At 37.9% G+C, this 21,933-nt stretch overlaps 2 protein-coding genes across 6 annotated transcripts in view; both read right to left on the bottom strand.

The window, feature by feature from the left end:
• The window catches only part of LOC140274516 (collagen alpha-1(XIV) chain-like), a 125,659-nt gene extending 119,847 nt beyond the window's left edge, over positions 1–5,812 (bottom strand). For all 5 annotated transcript variants that reach the window (XM_072369808.1, XM_072369809.1, XM_072369810.1 and 2 more), the window contains exons 1-2: positions 5,708–5,812; positions 3,747–3,861 (exon numbers count right to left, since the gene is read on the bottom strand). In XM_072369808.1, the coding sequence (XP_072225909.1) occupies positions 3,747–3,828 (82 nt within the window). In that variant the 5' untranslated portion in view covers positions 3,829–3,861; positions 5,708–5,812. The remainder of the gene's footprint in view (positions 1–3,746; positions 3,862–5,707) is intronic.
• A 9,849-nt stretch (positions 5,813–15,661) lies between these two features.
• On the bottom strand, positions 15,662–21,444 carry LOC140275287 (DEP domain-containing mTOR-interacting protein-like). The gene is made up of 6 exons (XM_072370719.1): positions 20,841–21,444; positions 18,581–18,736; positions 18,114–18,184; positions 17,626–17,730; positions 17,369–17,523; positions 15,662–16,530 (listed from the first exon to the last, which is right to left on the bottom strand). Exons 1-5 carry the CDS (start codon positions 20,857–20,859, stop codon positions 17,395–17,397), a joined length of 480 nt encoding a protein of 159 aa, XP_072226820.1. The 5' UTR covers positions 20,860–21,444; the 3' UTR covers positions 15,662–16,530; positions 17,369–17,394.
• Between the last annotated feature and the right edge of the window lie 489 nt (positions 21,445–21,933).

Here is a 21,933-nt window from a genome sequence, read left to right as displayed (position 1 = left end):
CTCAGGGTTTAGCTCTGTCTCGGAAACAAAGGACACTCTCGTCTGAAGAGAGCTGTTCAAATCCCAAATGATTTGAGATGCAGATTTCACACCTCTGTGTTTGTAGTGTAGCTGAACTGCATTGTGTGTTCCTGTGCGAGTGCCTTCATATATGCTTGTGTGTACATGAATAATGTATGTTTGTTCACAGCTGGAAGCAAGTGTATTCAGATGTGTACACAAAAAGAGAAAAAGAATCTTAAGCTTTGGGAGCTCTCTTTTTTTTCTTTTCTTCCTGCTTCCAAAGATACCTGCCGGTTCCTTTGCAGCACCTCGCACATGAATGCATACACACAAGCACACAGACACACTCACAGAAAGCCTTGGATTTTTTATGTTAGACTGCATTCTCATAGTGTTGAATGGTGTGCAAATAGCCTGGTGAAGACAAAAGGCCCTGCCAGCAGAGATGAGAACTTAATTGTCATCTGTTTTTCATGGAGGATCTCGTGCAAACAGGGCCGAGTGTCCATCACACCCAACGTGAGTTGCGCTGTAAGTCAGAAGTGTGAGAGCAGAACAGGGCGGAGGGTAGCATTAGGGGAAGTGATTGTGTTTCATGACTCCAAGATCTATCATGTTATTGCCAAGGAAAGACTCTTCACGATGCCACAGTGAACATTTCAGCTTTAATAAATCATTATTATATAAGAGTGTAATTACTACACTGCAGCTTGTCATTTTCCCTCCATACCTGACACCACAGGGTCAGGGAGAAAGTCCTTTCATAGCTCTACTCAACAAAGCAAGTGGTGGGCATTGTCCCTCCTTCTTTAGGAAATTACATTGTGCTTTTATTTAGCATGGAGGATCATAAAACAAAAGTTAGAAAAGATTGTCATTAAGTTTTGTGGTATTTGGAGAAATCTTTTTTTATACTGTCACTGTTTTTGCATATTTTTCCCTGCAAATTCTAATAATATTCATTGGAATGTTAATAACTCAAATATGACCTAGAAAAACAGCACAGTGCTGACATTTGACCACATTCCCCTCACCTTTTTCCCCCTCCGGCACTGATATCTGTAGATGCTTCCTCCAATAATTCTAGAGGCAAGGCAAACATGAGAAGTCTCCACAAAGCCTGTACTGAGTCACTGAAAACACTCTTTCACCTTTCACCTTTCAAATAGGGATTTTGTGACAGGTGCAGAGTCAGAGTGATTTAGGATAGACTAAGTAATTACTTAACAGCCTAAACTCACAACACAAGGAAATTGAGTATACAACACTAACAAACCATAATATCAAAAAAGAAGAGTTTTTACCCATAGATCAGAGTCATTTATCAACCTGTCTATAAGCTTCCCATGTTTAAGCTGAAAAACTTCTCACCCTATCTGACTCCTCAGAAAATAAAGAGCTGTAGAAGTGAGGAATTTCACTATGGAAGCTCTCCAAGTTGCTCATAAGTCTTCTGCTCCTCCCGGGTCACCGCAGTAGCCATGGCTAGGAATGCTTTGGTTGCTTTCATTTAAATGGCCAATGTATAACAACTGTCTGTCTTGTGAAAGCGTTATTCTGTTGCCAAAGTTTACCAGGCCAATTATCCGTGCTGACTGACTGGTGCTTATTGTTTGCAGTTGACATTACTGTCATTTAGAGATGAAATGTGAAGATATTTTTGGATAATTTCAGATTTATGGTTTTAGTCAATTTATTTAGATGTTCAAATTTAAAAAAGTACTACTTTCAAAACACTTTCTTATGTAAAAAAATTAGACATTGGTTTTAGGGTAGTTTAATATATATACAATAAATTGTTATAGCAATTATACTTAAAATGATAAAACAACTTATCAAAGGCATAATCAGCACAATTTCTAAAAAGAAATAAATACGTCAACTTCTACCTTCTACCTTTTTTTGTACAAAAGGCAAATGTATGATCAAAGCTGGCTTTGCAAGGACGTTGCTCATATACTGCAGCACTAGCAGCATTGTGGCTTCCTGACAACCAATCAAACGCACACAGAACACACAAGGGTCAGCAGACGGACACAGAAACAGCAGTAACCATTCAACAGTCTGGAAGCAACTTGTGGTATCGTCGTTGTCCAGGTTAGCCATTTATATCACATGATGGCCTGTCACACCCCCAATTTGTTTTATGGCATGGCAAAGCATCAGCACATGTACTCAGTGTGGTTATGAAACCTTTTCAGCAGGTTTTGGTTTTGAACAGGTTCAGTCCTGTTTTCAATTCAACGCTGCCAAAAACCTATCTCTATATCTAATGATACACTTCTATTTGGGTGCAAAAGAAACATAAGACTGCATTAGGGCAAAACAATCTTTTTGTTCTCCACACCAAATGTGACATTTCACAAGTTAATATTGAAAAGAGATACAAAACTTTATTTGTGATCCAAGTTTCTGAATAATGAGACAAAGCATGCTTAGCTAATTGAAGATGCATTAGGATATCAATCCTTTCATTTGCATTCCAGAGGTAAAGGTTTAAGACAATTCATTTTGATAATGATGTTAAGGAGACCTATCTCAGACTAATCAGGTAATGAGTGGGGTAATGTAATAGCTGAATAAGTTAAATGAGTTTAAGAAGGTGAAAGACAGAGTAAGTACGTGGACTGACAAAAGAAAAATGTAGAAAAACATAATTAGATGAACTGCTCTCATCTTTCTGACTGAGGCACTCATAAAAAAACACCAATGCTTTGAAGGTGACCCAGAAGAGATCATTAAAAGACTAAAGATTTCAAATTTTAACTTGAGTTACACACACATCCGTAATTAGAGTCCACTCTTCACACTTCCTCAGAATAAATCATGAGGTTTAAAACATGTTAAGAATAATTTCAGATCAAAGAATTTGCCATAGCAATCTAGTTTGTCTAACAGAGAAGACATTCTTTTCATAACGACTCGTGGCTTTTCCCTTTGATAGAAACATGAAGATAAAAGATTGCTGAAAGGATCAATTAAAAAGACGTAAATACTGCATAACAAAAGTCAGTTTCTTCAGAGCAAAGCTGCACATCAAATGTGTCTCAGGGAAATTCAGACATGTAACCTGCTGAGGAAAACGATGGAAACAAAGGATGATTCCTACATTTCTCAACAGCACCACCCTAAGATTTACCAAACCAGAAACCAATTAATCATAATCTTTAACCTAACACTAATTGGTGAAGGATTTCTAACTCTGCTTGGTGCTGCTGGGTTTTTTTTTCAAAGTCATTGAAGAAACTGGGTTTTTTAAGTTTTGTTGTTTTGCTTGATACCACAAATGAGAAAACCCTTTAACTTTTTGCTTGGCACCACAATTGGATGCCCTTGGAAGATCTGTTTGTCTTTGTACTACTAAGCCCTGTTTAGCCCCCAATTCCAAGGACCCAGGATGGCACTGCTGAATAAAACTGTGTTGAAGAGCCACTTCAACCATGGCTCTATGAGGAAATTGTTCGGATTTTGACACAGAATGCCTCGCAAAGCCCCATAATGTAAAACCATAGTGATCCTTTCTTAAGGAAACAATCAGGTAGCTCAGTCTCTACTGTTACACTGTACCACTAGGGAAAGTCCTCACAGTTTAATGCTATGTTTTAAATTTCTGGCTTTAATTTGCCCTGGCACTTTAGAAAAGAGCCCAGCTTAGCCAGTCTGGTCCTTCGTGGTAAACTCCCTTTTGACATCGTTGACCCTGTTGGCCCTTGAGTGGCAGACAGGGCAACAGAGGTACTTACCTTGACCTTGTGCTGAATGAGGGAACACAGTGATGAGAGCAAAGCCCAGCAGGCAGAGGCTCAGTCTGACTGAGAAGTGCATCCTGATACCAGTCAATCAGAGGCCACGGCAGACCTGAGTGGGAGAAATTTGCAGGAGGAGGACAGGGTGGAAAAATGGGGGAAAAAAACAGAAAGAAAGGAGTCAGAGGAACGAGGTCAAGATGGACAGGAGACAGAAGTGTCAGATAGAAGAGAGGATGGCAGGTGACTGTTCATAGCACATCCACTAATCACATTTTCAAGTATTATGATGAAATCATAACACAATTCAGTCTGTAATATTGCAAAACAGCACACAATCCCCTAAATAACCCACAAAGCAAAATATCTCAAAAATGCAGAGGCTGCATAAAAGTAAAAAATCATGGCAGAGCTGTTGTATTGGATTGCATTTGATTTCTCAGGGGCATCTTCATAAGACGCCAGAGAGTGGATTCATCATACAAAAATAGAAAACCTTCAGGTGAATATAGAACAAATTCCTATATATGAAATAAAACCACTGAATGCAAGAAATAAAATATATTTAAAAAAACATATTAAAACAAGTAGTTTACTTTACTTTACTTTTTCACTTTTTAAAGCACAACACATAGTAAATTGCCGCTTAAAATTAAGTTTCAGTGCACTTAAAATGATTTGAGCAACTCTTTAGTCAAAGTAATAATTGTATGGCTCAAAAGCTCGAGCCATCAGTTTTTTATTTACATGCAAATAACTCAATGTGACAGAACTATTTAAACAAGAGCTAGAATTAATGTTTGATATACTCATTCATGAAAATTGTTTAGGTAGAAACATATGCATTGGTATTAGTTTGATGCAAAATGTTCAGCCTCAATGTGTTGAGTTGCAAATCATTCCAGGGTTATAAGGTGTGAATTTCAACCTTATCCAGTGAAACATTAGCTTCTGAAGACGCTTAAAGAGTGGCAAAATTATGAAATCCAGCTGTAAGGACCAGACTACAAAACTTCCCAACTAAATAAGTATGTGAGCTGTAGGATTTTGCAAGGTCCTGAAAACTTAATTGATGTTTTCACATTTTTTATTAGAAAAAAATCCAAGACAAGAACTGGATGGATTTAGTGAGTTGGCATGCAATCGACTACATGCACGTTTTTCAAGCTACATTAAGCATGGAGCCCATTTCTTCAGGGGGGCAAAGGTGCAGAAGAAACCCCAGCTGTCACGTGTAAGTGCTCTGTTTTTAATTGAATCAATCAGACAAATAAAGCACAGTGGGTAGTAATACAAATCAAGACTATCCTTTTAAAATAAGTAAATCGCTTGAGAACAAGCATCTGATGTGAGTCAGACCCCTGACTCTTTTACAAGTAATGCTGCTGCCAACTTTTAATGTCAGGCAATTTTCAAGAGGTGATTAGCTGATTATTAGGCTACATCTTATAGTTTAGGCTTAAACAAGCCGTGCGTATGGTTAGGAGTTAGGGTTATAAGTCTTGTTGGAGCAGCCCTGCCTCAGTTGAGAAAAATGACCAAAAAACTGTCAATTTACAATAATGACCTTTTAACTAATTAGCCTATACAACTGGAGCCCTGCTATGCTTCATGCTTTTTAACGTGCGTTATAGCGCGTAAGATCGTTAGTCTCGTCTCTACCGGATCACGCATTTTACAGGGTGAGATATAAACATAAACCAGTTTCTGTTGTGACGCACACCAAGCTGAGATGTATCATAGCAAATATTAAATGAAATCAAACCACTTTTTGGTTAAACTAAATAAAAGCAGCAGGAGTTTTCCTCAATTGAACCAAGCACAGGTGAGATCTGCGCGTCGCGCCACCGGCAGCACAGCCACGCGTGGCGCGCTGTGAGGTGGAGAGTAAAAGCTTCACGGATCTAAGAGCTGCTTTTGCAGATTGGTGCAGTATGTGAATAAAAGAGCAGCTTTACCTTCTCAGATCATATGTCTCCAGGTTCTGCAGCTTTCCTCCGGACAGCTGAATGGCTATGTAGTCCCCAAAGCGAATCCTCGCTCAACTCCGCTGTCGACCTGGAGGCAAGTTAAACCGAGTCATACACAGGAGTACCGGTAGAAACTTTCAAAGTAAAAACCCCACAGTTAATGTAGTACTTTTGGTGGCCTGCCTCCAACACAATGGATCTCATAGTAATAGGTTCCAGGAAATAGGTTGCACCTAAAACTGTTTGCCTGGCGTCTTACATGTTGTGAAACCAAATAGTTGTGTTCAGTGGAAACGCTTATATGTTGAAGGCTTATATGTTGAAGCATCACTTAAGAGCACAAATTATCAATAATCAGCACTACCACATAAACCATGCATGACTATCAGTCATAGCTACTGATGTAAGTACAAACAGTTGTTTGTTTAAGGAAGATGCTTTTTGGAATTTTTGCAACATATCTATGCAACACATCATTTATGCAAAACATATATGTTTCGTAACGTTCCTATTTCCAAGATTAATGACATTCAGCTTTAGGCTTAACAGTTGTATTAGTTAACTGATTTTACGTTTCATTACTAAACCTGACAGAAACAAAAAAAAATCCTGAGTGAAACATCTTTTTTTAATTTGAAAGCAGAGCTGCCTCTCTTCCCATTCCACCGGTGCTCTCTTCGGCCAGCTTAACTGTGCTGATAGGTCTCCTCTCAGTTGAGACTTGCAGCGGACTGATGGGTGTTTCCCGCTTCGTTCACCATCCACCCCTGCAGCTATTCATTCCTTTTACCCTGTTTAATGCAAGGCGAGGCAGCAGAAAAATGCGTTTGCGCGGCTGCAGGGACATAATGTGTATTTCTGTGACCCCTGGCTATATATGCTGTAAGAAGTTAATATCCCTCTGTCAGTTCTGGGCAGGTGACACGTTGTAAATTTAAAATGTGAGTATCTAAAATGGAAGAATAATGGAAACATTAACAAATAACTGTAGCTTTACCTGAAGTTCATCATGTCATCAGTGAATCAAAGTTACCAAATCAAAATTTAAATGTCTAATTTTAAAAGCCAATTTCCCTTTTACACCTTTATCTAAACAAACAAACAAACAACAAAACACCCAAAAACGACCTTATTCCACTGTTTTATATGTTGGTTCACTGTAGTTTTCACGCCATTTATAGTGTGTCATTCACCATTATTGAAGGGTTTGAATTCCTTTATGGCAACAGAGTAACGGCCACACAAAGCTTCTGCTCTGGATGTGCAGGTGTCCTTATCTCTGAGATAGCACAGAGCCTTGAATGAATAATGGGCCTCTGTCTGCTGAAGGTGAGGGTTAAGTCTCTCTGTGCCTCAGTCATTATGAGTTTGTTTGCTGAGCATGTAGCCTTTAACAGGAGAAATCGAGGTCTCTGAAGTCTCTTGCATTATCATAGTCATAAATATTTAACAGTAAGATTCTGTGTTTCCGTCAGATGTTGACTTTCATGGCTACCAAACCGCAGGTTGAATGAACAGTGCATCTTCCTGAGTGGGCTGCACAGTGATATGATAGTTAGCACTGTTGGCTCACAGCAAGCCAGGCCCTGGTTTGAATCCTGGCAGGGCTCTTTCTATGTGGAGTTTGTGTGTTCAAATAAGCATGCAGAGTTCTGTCCTAAAAAATGCATGTTAGGTTAATTGATGATTGTAAACTGACCGTAGTAGTAAGTGTGAGCATGCATTTGTGTTTGTCTCTGTGTTGGCCCTGCAATATATCGGTAACTTGTCCAGGTGTACTCTGCCTCTCACTCAATGACGTCGGAGATAAGCTCCAGCCAACCTAGACCCTGAACTGGATAAAGCGGGTGTAGAAAATGGATTTTTGGTCTTCCAATTTCAATTAGAATTCATGTGCAAAATGTGTTGTTTTCAGTTCAGTTTTATTTATATAGCGCAAAATCACAACAAACATTACAATTCAAACCAATTATAAGAAAGGTAGAAATAAAAAAAACACAGAGACACTCTGGATGACGTCCATGTGCATCGACCAGCTGGGGGTTGAGAGGATAGGAAAGAAGGGTCAACTAGCACCATAACACCAGGCCAGGGATCCCTGCTGAGAAAGAGAAACACAAGTTAATGACAACTATAATGCCTTATGTGGAGAGTAAAGAGAGCAGAGTGAGGAGAGGTGCATCATGGGAGGTCCCCCAGCAGTCTAGGCCTATAGCAGCATAAGTACGGTATGATATGATGAAGTCTTGTCATTAGGAGCTTAATATCTGAGAAGAATTTTGCAGTGCATAATGCATTGCATAACTCTAACCCTCGTAGCTCACTAGAGGTTAATTTAATCTCAACTGGCATCACTGATTGTAAAAGCAAGAGAAAATATAAAATAATTTAAATTCAATAGCAAATGTCATCTCAAGGCACTTCAAAAGTACAATCCACTTCAAGTCAATTACAATCCAATTAATTATAATAAAGTCATCATCCAATCAGATCTAATTCATTAAATTCCAAATTAGTCCAATTCATACATAAAAGCCAACTGAAAAAATAGCCTTGCTAAGGTAACCAACAGATTGCACCAAACTTCTCTTCAATCCAATCCTCTGTCCTGAGCGTGCACGAGGCGACTGTGGAAAGAACAGTTTTGATCTGACTCATCTTTTTTGACCAAACGATGAGTGTAGAATTTATAAAGGCTGTGTAAAAAGTTGAAATTTCGATTGATAAAAGCACATCAACAACATAATGAAGTCTTGACACACCCTACTGCAGCTGGTGTGGAAGCAAATTACAGATAAAGGGTTATTAAAGTTAGGACTCATTTCAAATTGTCCTCTTGCAAAATGTGTTGTTTTATTTTTCAAAAGAGCAACTATGCTTAGGGAAACATTGATAAATTTATCATGCCAACATTTCTCCCTGAGAGCAAACTTGTGTTGAGTGAGCAAAGCCTGTTTTTTGTGAACACTCTTCATCTGCAATGGAAACCCTCCGAGCTGAGGCCTTATGTGATGGGATACTTCTCTACTGCCAGCAAATAGGAGAACCAAGACATAAATTAACTCAAATTATATTTCTGTCCCTGCTGAAACTTAAAATATGACCACGTTCACCTGCAGAGTTGCAGATACAGTTGCACAACATGTCTTGATTGCGACTGAGGAGAACATAATGATGGTGTGGGACCCCACTGAGAGAGATGGTTACATGAAGTAGAGAGCAAAGCTTTAAAATGGTGTATCCCTCAACCCAAATTACTGTGAGATTTGAGTACCCTGAATTGCTTTAGTGGCTTTTCCTATAGCCACGAATAGTAGGGAAAGAATCTATCTATCTGTAACATTGATATGAATTTTACAAACTACAGCTGTTGGGTAGGTTTCTCTTCTCTGTCAAAAATATGCTAAAATAAGCAGCTTCTTTTCTGTGCTACAAACATTTTAATGCTAAATAGAGAATAGTTAAACCAAAACCTTAAGCCTAGACACATACTGTGAAGGGATGTGGTGGCAATAGCTGTGTTTTAGTCACGTGATTATGATGATGCGCAAAGGCGGCGCGAGTGCAGATGGAGGGCAGGAAGTAAAAATGGAAAATACTTCTATGGAGGAAACAATTGCAGAGTCCTATTGTACGGATTTAGAGCCAGTTTTGAGACAAAGATACAAACAATTAATCAACAAACATGTTCGACATGACCCTTATCTCATGAAGATGAGTGACTTTTCGACAAAACCTAAAGATTTGACGAATATCAAGGCTGTTGACATCACAAACTATCTGGTCCTTCAGACATGTTTATGCATTTGGCAGTTGCTTTTATCCAAAGTGACTTACAGGTAGGCATGTAGGGTAAGGGTACTGGAGGTGGTACCATTCATGCAGGGTATTTGATCTTAGGTCTCCCACATGGAAGGTGGCGATCATACCACTACACCATCCATCCTAACTCAGGGATGTCCAAAGTTGGTCCTCGAGGGCCACTGTCCTACAGGTTTTAGATGTTTCCCTGCTTAAACACACCTGATTCAGATGAAATGGATATTTTCAAAAGAGTGTTGAGTTCTGCAGCAGCCTGCTAATGATGCATTGATCTGAATCAGGTGTGTTGAAGCAGGGAAACATATGAAACCTGCAGGACAGCGGCCCTGGATGTGGACATACCTGTCCTAACTACACCAAACAGCAGATGAACGCATATTAAAGTCTGGAGGCATATACTTTTTTTGTCAGTGGGTGGGTTCACAAACTCGGTACCAAACGGCTCCACCATGATTATAGTTTGTTCTTATATTGTTTTATGTGTTGAGATGCTAGCAGCTAGCAGTAGCGGCTATAATGTTAACAAATATGCAACACATCTTAACGACGTTAGCCTGACATTATTTAATGTTTTATGGCAAACCACTCTCAGAGATCGAGCCAAATACATCTGAAGACTTAGATTATTGCATTGAAGAAAAAAAAAAAAAGAAAAAAAAAAAAGATTATTGCATTGAAGAGATTACTCTGATTTGGGTAGTTATTGGTAACCGAGGTTGACCCCAGTCTACCAACGCAACGTCAACCAAAGCGCTCGGGCAGCCTAAAAAGTCCCAAGGAAGTCCATATTAGACTACCAGTAAATTCATAATCATTACTAAGTAAATGAGCATTTAACGACAAACTAATGCTATATAAACGCAGCCACAAAAACCAAGTTAGGGAGCTAACATACTTCTGACGAAGTGATCGCTGCAGACACGGGCAGTAGCAGTCTCTGCTCCTCCCGTAGGTTTAAAATCCACTTTTTACGGCGTTGTTCTGTGAGCTTTTTATATTTCGCACCTTTTTGAACGACTATCTTCGGTACTCTAAAAAAGACTTTTCCTTTTCTCGGTTAGAACGATTAGAACAACCGTAAACCACACAAAACATTTCTTCAGACGGCAGCTCACTTCTTGCCCTTCATCTGTATTTCCCTCTCTCGATGCAGCAATGTGACGTCACGTGAAACCCAGCTATTCACTATCACCTGATTTCAACATATTCTGAATGTTGAAGTCAGTTAAAACTGTTTTACCAACTTTCTGAAACACCAGAGAAATTTTGACCAGCATGTTTGACAGTGTTCTTCCTTCAGTATCTTCACTTTGATTTGTCATAATTTGTTTGTAGCTAGACTTGCTTTTGTGAGTAAGAGGCAGTCCAAATATGGTGACAGTCTTTACATGTAGCACTGACAGCACAGGTGAAAAAACCGAGGCTGCCATTTTCAGTCCTTCTTTTTTTTATTGTTTTAAATTTTGATGAGCTGTAAATGAAACACTAAAAGTGAATTTACTGTGTTACTTTCACTACTATCTTTTAAAAACATGATTTTAGATTCCAAACTTAATTTTGTTCCTTTGATGATTTTGATTTTAGGCATGACGTGTAATTTGTGCCATAGTCTTGTAATCTTTGGTTGTGTGACATATGAGATTGGATAATATAGTTGACCAAGTAGACCAAGCAGGCAGTTTGGGACTAGCGCATCTTTCAACTTGCTTCACGTCAGAAACCAAACTGGAAGCTGCCCAGTCCAACCATGACCTCAATCCCTGCACCCTAGAGTTGTTTTTGTGGGTTCTTCATCAGACGATCTCGTCTGGTCTTTTGGATTGCCACAGAAGCCACTTGTTTACATTTCATTTATCCAACCGTCCACCAGAATCACAACACAACAAGTTGATGTTGGCGTTGATGCCATAGTGACCAAAATTGTTCTTGAAATGCAGTTATACAGCTGTAAACGCAGTGCTATGCATGATTTAGTCTCTGTTATGATGAGCTGCCAGCACTTCTGTCATGATCTGAGTGTTAGGCCTTGAATGAAATAATCTGTTATTTTCAGTGTCTTCAATATCTATGCTAATTTTTTTTTCTGGGAAGCATTTTAGTCTTTAATTTTGTGCCATTTTTTAAAAAATCGCTTAACATATTAGTATCTAAATACAATCTTTCTAGAATCCAGTTTAAAATGATGGTATATTTGACTTTCCTGAGTACAAGTCAAAGCAGTTCTTCAAAAAGATCCTCACCCGATTTGCATGATGATGTCTCAGCTGTGTCAAGGCTTAAAAACCCTCCTTTCACCTTCACCTGTCCTTTCATTTGCATTTCCTCATCATTAAAACTGTGAATTTATTTAGCAAAAATCAATAATGCATCAAAGCTGGACCTTTCCAGAAAGCACCAGAGGAAGATTAAAAAGCATTGTGAATTACTGTTAAATATGATGTCAATCACAAGATGGTTTAAAATGGGATTTTGGACTTTATTTCTATTTGTTACACAATTAATTTGGTTTACAATTTTAAAAAGTTTTCTGTAGCAGAGACAGATTTTTAGTGGTAGTTTGTTGTTCTTTCTATTTTATGCTGTATTGTTTTCATATTCACTCACCAGCCACTTATTAGGTGCCCCTTGCTAGCAAAAGTTTGGACCCCCTTTTGCCTTCAGAACTGCCTTAATTCTTCTTGGCATACTTTCAACAAGGTGTTGGAAACATTCCTCAGAGATTTTTGTCCATATTGACAGAATGTGAAAGTTTCTCAGTGTTTGCTTTTGCTAATGTTTCAAAATTTTTAAGCATTGTGCTTTCCATTGCAATCTACTTATGGCAAAAGTTAGGGGTAGGGGTAAAGTTTACTGCAAAAGCCTGAAGTTCAGGTTAGTATTACTGGAATAGAGGTGGTGGATGAGGAGAAGTGTTGTGGAAGGCAGAGCTTTCATTGTTGTCATTGGATCTGGCAAGTGACACTTGGGTATGCAGGCCAAAAAGGGTGAATCCGGAGAACAGGGAGAGACTACGTTTACAGAAGAAAAACCACAAAGCACAAGTCCACAATACAGGTCTGCCAGAAAATGTGGCAACTCTGGGGTGACCAAATGACTCGGCAGAGTTTGAGTGGAAAATTGGGGTGTTTCAGTTTGTATTCACAGATTAAGAAATGGAGAGTGGAAATACCAGTTACAGGAGCCCTGGAGAGGCAACGGCAAATGAGTGTCACACTCGCACAGAAAGGGGCTAAAAGCAGAAAAGGTGGAAAGTATTGGTGTGGAATGGAATTACATTAAAAAAAAGATTATGTGGGTGACTAAATTATTGTATCATTGCAAAATTAATATTCATTATATCTTCCTTTTAAAATCATAGTCTCCACATTTTGCGTAATGAAAAACTGTCCCACATGCTCAAAAATTTAAAACTTGTTACATTTTTAAATCTCCAAAATCTCTACATTTCTACTTTCCCACGGCAGATTGTAATTTTGTATTATGTAAAAACTAGAAGTGAGTATATGTTACGCCATTACCCATTTCAAATTGGGATTTCCACCCATTTAGAAAAAAATCTCAACATATATATAGTTAACAAGGGTGAAGGGACCCAAGGTTAGGGAAAAAACAGAGCTAAGTTTAGATATGAATGAATACAAGTTTACAGGTTTGCTTTATGTTTCCTAAATGCTTCAACATATTAAACAACAGCCAATTAAGAAACATTACCATCTCATAAGTGGTGTCCCTTTGTTGTGACGGTGCTACAACTTTGGACATGTGGACAAATGTACCTCCTACACATATTCTTGTGAGACTTTTATATGAATCGGTAATGGTGATAAAGTGATGGAGTTATTTTGTAACCTTTCACTGGTGTACTGTAAAAAAAAAAACTTACGTGAGGTTTTAAAATAAATTCAGTTGCTGACTGTGATGGTTTGTCTCCACAACAGTCCTCAACTTTCTATTTTTGTCTGTGAGGAGGCACAAATGTAGACAATCATGTGATCAAGCTGAAAATGTGTCTCTACAAGATGAGAGTTGAAACCACTCACCTGGTAATGACTGAAACAAGCAGAGACTGTGTGGTTATGACACAGGTGCTGGAGAAAGTGCGATCTGTGACTAGTGAGCAATGAACCATCCTAAAGCATTTTAAGAAAACCACATGAAGTCGAAGCTGTGGGGACTAGCAGGGCGGAGAAGCTGTTAAAACTCAACTAAAGCTCTAAAGTAGAGACACTGTAAGAATTTTTTAGCAATAAAAGGTTCAACTAAGGTGGAAATTTCCATTCCACGGTTGTGAAACAGCACATACTGGGGTGTACAACACTTGACCTACTGTAATATCTCATCTTCATGCTCCGGCGGTTTATGTTCTTGAACCCTAACCATGACCTCTTTTACTTTTTTTCATTAACTTGCAGATAATCATCAATCACTGGGAGGATCCCCTGTTGACAGAAGAGAATGTCTGTGATGACTGTAATTTCCTTTCTTTCTTTCTTTCTTTTTTTCAAGGACTGAAAGTTGTTAAAAAAAAGCCAAGTTCAACAGTTCAGCAACAAGGTGACATTTATACTAATTTCTCAACATATTTGTAAGATACCTATAAGGTGTGCCAATATCGTTAATCAAACATTCTTGGATGGAAGATATTGCATGTCTGCCCTTCTCAATCAGGAGAGAAAGACAACTCATATGAGCTTTCCTACTTCAGAGTAAACATCAGTCTCAAGAATTTCAATGGTTGAAAGCATGGTGCAATTACACACAGCGCTTTCAACCATCGGAACTGAGTTCAACAGTTCCCCTCCTGGTTACATTCAGTCAAATAAACACCTTACTGAAACATTTCTGTCACTTCCTGGTTGGGTTTAGGTTGTCATAGCATTTGGTTCGGGTTAGAAAACAGTCATGGTAAGAATTGAAATACAGTTGTTTTATAGCACCACTGTCACTTTAATGAATGTCAATATGCTGACAACTTGTGGTTAGTATTACGATCTCTCTTGTTTTACTCAAGGGCTACAGCTGCAGCCAATACAAGGTGATTAGCACGTGGCTATTTAGCGTATTGACACAAAATATGTATTTCTGAATTTCTCAACCATTGTAGATGTATTTGTACATCATTCAATTTGCAAACAGTATGTAATTTCCTTGCATGAATAAAACAGTTGCAACCCACCATGATCATTGAAGCAATGGGAGATGACCTCATGGAATTGGATGAGGTTAATATGTTTCCAGTGAAGTAGCCAACTCTAGCATGCTGCATTCAATGTCATTATGAAGAAAATTGTTCACTCAATCCATTATGGAACGATTGGGTGTGGACATCCCTTGTTTGACCTAAAATACATTATTTCCACTCGTCCACTACCACATCCACTATTCTTACATTGTAGTTGGTCTCATGATCACCAGAAGACACATTTCCTGAATACAATCATAGGTCAATATGGCCTACATGAACATTTTGGGGAGGAGGACAGTCTCCTTTGAGTGTGATATGATCTTTGGATGATGGTACTGGGGGGTGAAGGCATAAAATAAATAGGATCAACACATAAACAGAAGATGATTTGAACTAAACTACAGTCACATGAAATTTCCAGGAACAGTGGAGATGTTATGAATTACAGTCCATTGTATGGTCCCAGCCCAATGATATTGGATCCTTGCTCTCTATCATGCTTTTTAGATCTGTCATGATATGCTATGCTAGTCCCCATTTAAACATTTGAAATGGGCGGTGGAGACACTGCTTTCACATAAAGTTCAGAAACTGTGACAGATGCACAGATGCTGCCATCATCTGGTAAAGCAGCAAACAGCCTTTTTTTCTTAGAGCTCTCCCTGTTTTCATGACATGTATAAAATGAATGTAATATTTCACCACCAAGATTTGAAGCAGTTCTGTCCTCCGCACCACCAACTCTAACACTCGATCTTATAGCTCTGACAGTTTATGTTAGACTTTGGCTAGTTTATACCGTAGTTTTGGGTTTGTTTTTGTTGTGAACTTTAACCCTTTTTTCCTTCAAACTAATCAATACCTGTTAATCTCTTAGGAGACCACTTATATAGAGAGAAAAGTAACAGTAAAATCAACCTTTATTTACTGTAGAAATTTATTTGCATTCCAGATAAGAAATGTAGCTTGAGTGGGTTCACAATCAGAGAGATTCACACAATTTCAAAGGAATAACATAATGGAGAGAAAGAGATAACTTAAATAAGATATCTAATTGGATTATATAGACAATTTATAAAAAAATAAGATAGAAACTAAATATTCACTGTAAGCCAAATAGCTGGATTTTCTGTAAATATTTTTTCATTAGGTCTATTTTCATTCAATTTCAGTTTCTTAATAAAATCCACAATATCCAGTATTTTGAAACAATATCAAGACATAAATATTTCTATTGCCTCAATGAAAACCAGGGTCAAATATTCAAGAGGAATCAAAAGAGTCACTGAGAATCACCCTGCAGGAGGCAAAGCTCTGCCTGCAGAAAAACTATGAATACTAAAAATGAAAAAAATCCATAAAGAAACACAGAAACATATTATAAAATCAGATATAACGGTATAAAAAGGTAAAGGAATAAAAGACACGAAATGAAAGACTTCAAAACAAAGCACTTCAGTTCCAATCTGCCTCCTCGCTAAGTTGTTTATCTTCCTCACACCTCTTCACACTTCTCATTTCCTTTCTGGGAATCAGATGGAATGGATGGAAAGGTAAACATAATCAAAGGAGGACTGAGAAGGATGTATGTTTCAATCATGTATGCATGTGTTCACGTGTGTGTAAATGCTCTTGTTATGATTGCAAGTACTGTGTTATTTGAGTCAATGAGGCAGTAAGGTGGCACAGGTTTAAACAGGCCAAGAGTAAACGTTAAAGTGTTGTCAACACTTTCATGGTGTGGTTCCAAAACAACACAAGGAGGATGTCTGCCAGTATTGAGAAAGTAAGCAGAAAGTAGTGTCTGTGGAATAAATAAAAAAGAGCATCTTAAAGAAACTTAAACAGCAAAAAAAATCAGACGGAAACAGCAAACAGGAAAATCTTAAAAACACTTATCAGTCCAGATGGATTGAATAGTGGCCAATTTAAAGAGTTAAAATAGGGTCACAACACATTGTTTCAAGAGTTATGATGTGCTAATTTTAGCCCCATGGCTGTTCAGCACAGTCAACACTCACAAGAAAATGTCTCAAAGGTGAGTTTGCCCACCTTAACCAAAATGTAACAGGGTCACAATTCAGGATCGAATATTGTGAGATGGCTATATATATGTAGGCTGTTGTTTGTTTAGGGTAGTGTCAATGTGGCATTACTGCAGTGGCAGTTCATGAATATGAAAACATGTGAGCCCTATACATGTATGTCTTTGTAACCCTTTCCATGTATTTAGTTACATGGAAACAAATTCATTTCTGATCAATCAAATCCTAATCGTGTGCTGTCCTCACCCTAACCATTTGTGAGTGAGACCATAGCAGAAAAATCAAATGAATGTCTCAGACGGATGTCAATCCCAGGGCAGCAATGTAATACTTCCCCCATACTTCTTCCTCTTCTTAAGGGGACTGATAAACCATCTGAAACTTGTAGATTGTCATTTGGAAAGAAATTGCACGATTTAACATTTATTCTCACTCATCCAAATATAAAAGCCCTCCAATTGTTCAACAACAATGTAAAAACAAAAGGTGTGTTTTCTACTAATGTTTCCCCCTGCTTCAGTATTTCTGGAATACCTCTTACAGAACACATGCATTGGTGACTTTCCTAAAAAAAATGGCATTCTTAGATTCGACTACCTAGCTGTTCATGTTTGCTTTAATCTTCAGTGGTCAGTCTCCTCCATCACCTCCATCACTACAGTTCTGGGTCCTGTTAGAATCAGGTGGCTGACAGTCCGATAGTCCAGGTCCAGAACATTGAAACCGTTGACTGAAACCACAAACTGGCAAACCTGTAGGAAAGGAATATAGAGAAGTAATAACAGACAAATTGGAAAGAATAAGACAAAAAATAACATGCATTTTTTTGTACTCATGTTCCATGATGTCTGTACCTTCATCCCTGCAGCAGCTGCTGGGCCAAATGGCTCTACAGCCTGGATATGACATGGCTGGTTTCCCCTGATCACAAACCCCCAACCCACTGCATCCCCCTCAATCTGTAAACACACAGATGATGGTGGGATATTTATCTGGACAGAACAACTTAGAAAAAGACATAGTCTGTAATGGATTCTTCTCATAAAGGCACGAACCTTATGAAGCGTCAGTCTTTCCTAACATCTGTTCAAGTTATTCTAGCCTTTAGTTCTGAAACATGTGCATGTAAGCATACACAGAACTGTAATTTGTTGCAAAAGCCTTCAAATGTACAAAGCTGTTGCTGTGGGGAAGGCAGAGGCAAGTGTTAAAACACCTACATGCGATAAAAAACTAATCTATATAGATTTCATGTTTGTATCGTGAAAATAATTAGATTTTCACTTTCTATGGAAAAAAAGGCTTTCCAGTGTGTAAAATGTAGTGTGAACTGCTGACATACTGTAAATGTTTTCTTGATGTAGGGGCCTCCTGGTGTTTGCAGCTCCTCTGTGCTTACTGGTCTCTTCAGGACTATATATAAAACAAAGATGAATATGTCAAAAATAATGACAAAAACCATGCATTCATTTCAGTTTAATAAACTGAGAAATGTGTGGTTTATCACCCTCCTTTTATATTAAAAAAGGTTTCAAAATGCCTCTTATATACTGTATCTTATGTATTTAACCCAAACAGATAAGACAGCCAGTGTCAATCTTTATTGAGGCATTTGAACACCAATGCACAACTGTCTCCTTTATTTCTCTCTCTATGAGACTGATCAAACACAACTTTTTCTGAGCTGTCATCTCCCTTACATATCCGTACATATACATGTATTGTATTTTAACCTAAAAAACTACTGAAGCTCCACTGAAAGCTGCTAAACAATACTTATACAGCCAGTGAGTTTTTTTTTTGCTTTACCTGATTTGGGATTGAAGAGCATCGAGGAGGAGGTGTTGTGACCACCAACCACTCTCCTGGTGTAGATGCTTCCATCACTGCTGCTTCTCAGCCGGGGTCTTGCTGGACCGCCACAGTTTCCGCCTGTGACTGCTTTCTCATTCTTAGAAGCACTGTCTGATTGGAAAGTGAGAGGAATTTCAAATGTATACCTGGTACATCAACAGTCATCATTCACAAATTAATTGATAACAAAGTCAACGTATGAAAATTACATTTGTGGCATAAATATAGCGTTGGCCAGTGAGTCTTTTATGTGTATATGTTCCAATCACAGCTGTTCCCATTAGGGAGAAAGAAATACAGTCTAAAAACCTAAACCTAAGTGAAGTGCTGTGTTGAGCTTCCTCAATTTATATTACAGTAATTTTGTTTCTGCTCACCTTGGTCAAATATGTTGCTTTCTTTAATAACTGAGATAAGAAAGACAAACAGCATTCACAATGTTGACTGCTGCAGTGATGGAGATGGTGGGGGTGGTGTCTGAGAGCTAGGAAGGGTGGGTTAGAGGCCCATCTGTCTCTGTGTCCCTCTGATTGGTCTTTATATCCTTGTTGTGAGGTCAAGCGGTGCTGCTGTTTCAATACTGACTATGTGACTATGCTTTTACTTAGTTTATGTGCCTCACCATGCTACCTAGCTATTTGTGAAAGATAACATTGGGTTTTTATATATTTTCTGAACAACTTAAAGAAACTGCACAATGTGCTCTATGATTTTGGTCTAGAAGAGCAGGAAAAGTCTTTATCTATGGTTTTCAGCATCATCTTTTGGTGAAAAGAGAGCATCTGTCCTTGCTGCCAGTGGTCCAACCATTTTCCATTTCCTTCCTTTTTAAGTAAACTCTAAAATCATTTCTAATGAAAATGAGCAAAGGTTAGCTCAACCTAACACTAGACTACTCTACAGTGAACCTTGCAATGATTTCTATTTTCATGTGGCGAAGCTGCAGATTTCTAAACATCTTGTCACAATATTAAGTGGACATACCAAATTTTATCTCTTAAACACAGAAACCTAAATGCATCATTTCATGAGGGTACGACACAGGTAAGACAACATGATTCACCAAGATATTAAAATCATAGTAAAATAATAAAGGTTGATGGTTGGTTGATGAGACATGTCATGGTGTTTGGCTCATCATAAGAACAACATTTCCTCCAGATATGAGTCATTTTATGCATCAAATTAGGCCAATAGGCTTATTTGTTTAACTCAACTCAACTTTATTTATAAAGCCCTTTAAAAACAGCCGTGGCTGAAAAGTGCTGTACATGAATAACAACACAAAGTATAAGACATAACACATAAGAACAATATAAAAAACAATAATAAACTATATTAATAATAAAAAAATTTAATATGCTAATCAATGACTTGATCATTATTTCACATTTTGTGAATTTTTTTTCTGTGAAAATTGGAAATTCATAGTCGTTTGTATTTTTTAACTTATTTTATATGACATTCACTGAAATGTATATGTTGTTAGAATCTATTTCCTCAATATAGATATATATTTTCTATATATTTTCACGGAAACGCGTTTCCCTTCGTTTGCAAAGGTTTCAAAGTGTGAAGTCAGAATCTTTCTGACGTTCAGTTTTCTCTCTTAATGCAAACAATCTCAACCTTACCACTGTATACTGATATTAATAAGCAACACAACTTCCTTACTTTAAATCAGTTGTAAAAAGTGATTTTTAAAGAAAGCAGCTCAGTACAAAACAAATGTTCTTTTCACTGTTTTCTTTCCATGTAACTAATACAACCTTTTAACTCTATCAAAACATTTTTGTCTGAAAGTAATCTAAAGAAGCTACTTTGTTTGGTTTGTGTTAATGTTGCAGCCAAGTGATTGTTTTTAACAATAATTAAGCAAACAAGGCACTATTAATTCACTCAGAGCAGAAATATGCAGCAGCTGTATTGCCTCTGCACAGGCAGGAATAAGAGATAAAATCAGGCGACTCTCGTATGTTAGAATAGGAGGCTTTTTGAAAAGTGAAGCTGCAGAGACAGAAAATGATGCACCCAAAATAAAATGTTTAATAACTAAAACAAAAAAAAACTATTTAAAGGGCACTCAGGCTATAACCTTTGTCTTCCTGGTGATGTTGATGAGCGATGAAGCTTAATTTGGTTGGAGGTGTCATGAAGTCTGAGAAGTTCTTTCTTACGTTACCAGTATTTATACTTCAAACTTAACAGCTCTCACCTGTTGTGCGAGGTCCCATCTCTTTTCAGTCGCTCATCCAACTGATCACAGACCTAAGATGCTAAGAATGAATCCAGATGAGCAAGACTTTTAACAGCTTATATGCACAAAGCAAAAGCACAGTTGGATAGATCCTTAATTTGTAGCAGCTCTATCTACCGGCTCGACCACAGTTAACAAAATTCCCTACGAAGGAACCGTATCAGGTAGTCCTGTCGGCGTGTTTACAGATCTGAAAGCAAGCGTGATCAAATGGTTGAAAAAAAGGCTTGTGGGTGAGTTAAATATTAAACCCTTGAACAAACAAATTGACTGTCAGCAGGAAGGAGGAGGAGACATCTCTAAAGTCGTACATTTCTGAAATAATCACATTAATTACACACCATTATACATGGATTTCTGTGTATACCAACATTTAGAAACATGTTAAAAGCTAATGTCCTGTCTTTTATCTCGGCGTGAGGATGCCTCTAGTGACGTCAACTTAATCTTTTAGAGAGTGAAATTTTACAGATCCTTTAGATTAATATCAATATAATTGCAATGAATAATAGTTTCTCTAATGTTTCAACAATGAGATCTGACAATGGGATTATAGAAAAGTTGTAATGGGATTGAAAAGTGAACATTTTTATTTTAATTAAACATATCAAATGGTCCATTAAAAATAAATACAAATTGGTCTGAGATTGAAACGCTGTTCCAAAGTTATTCAATAAGTCAATAAGTCAATAAGTTTATTCAGGTCTGTCTGCCATATTGTCTTCCAGGTTGCTGGTTTGAATCCAGCCTAACTTTGTGATTTCCCGAACAGGAAGTACTGGGCAAGATATTAAGCCACATATTTGAATTAATCAACTCCACCAGAAATTACTCTTTCTTAGATGAGTACCTAAAATCAAAGTATAAATTCTTGCTCCACATCTGACTTGTGGTAAAGACTGGAGAATTTTGTGTATAAATCTCACACTGTGGAAAACACTTTTTTACAAAATGTTTGGCAGCTCTTCAGCAATCACTGTTAGAAACCAGACTGACATGTGAAGCCTGTCAGAAATTCTCTGTCTGTGAATGTAGGTAGGCTTCTACCCGG

The sequence above is a fragment of the Leuresthes tenuis genome, unplaced genomic scaffold (assembly GCF_036924035.1).
Source record: "Leuresthes tenuis unplaced genomic scaffold, fLeuTen1.0.hap1 SCAF_18, whole genome shotgun sequence".
NCBI lineage: Eukaryota > Metazoa > Chordata > Actinopteri > Atheriniformes > Atherinopsidae > Leuresthes > Leuresthes tenuis.
The sequence above is the reverse complement of the archived record's forward strand: the minus strand, read 5'-3'. Positions and strand labels throughout refer to the sequence as shown.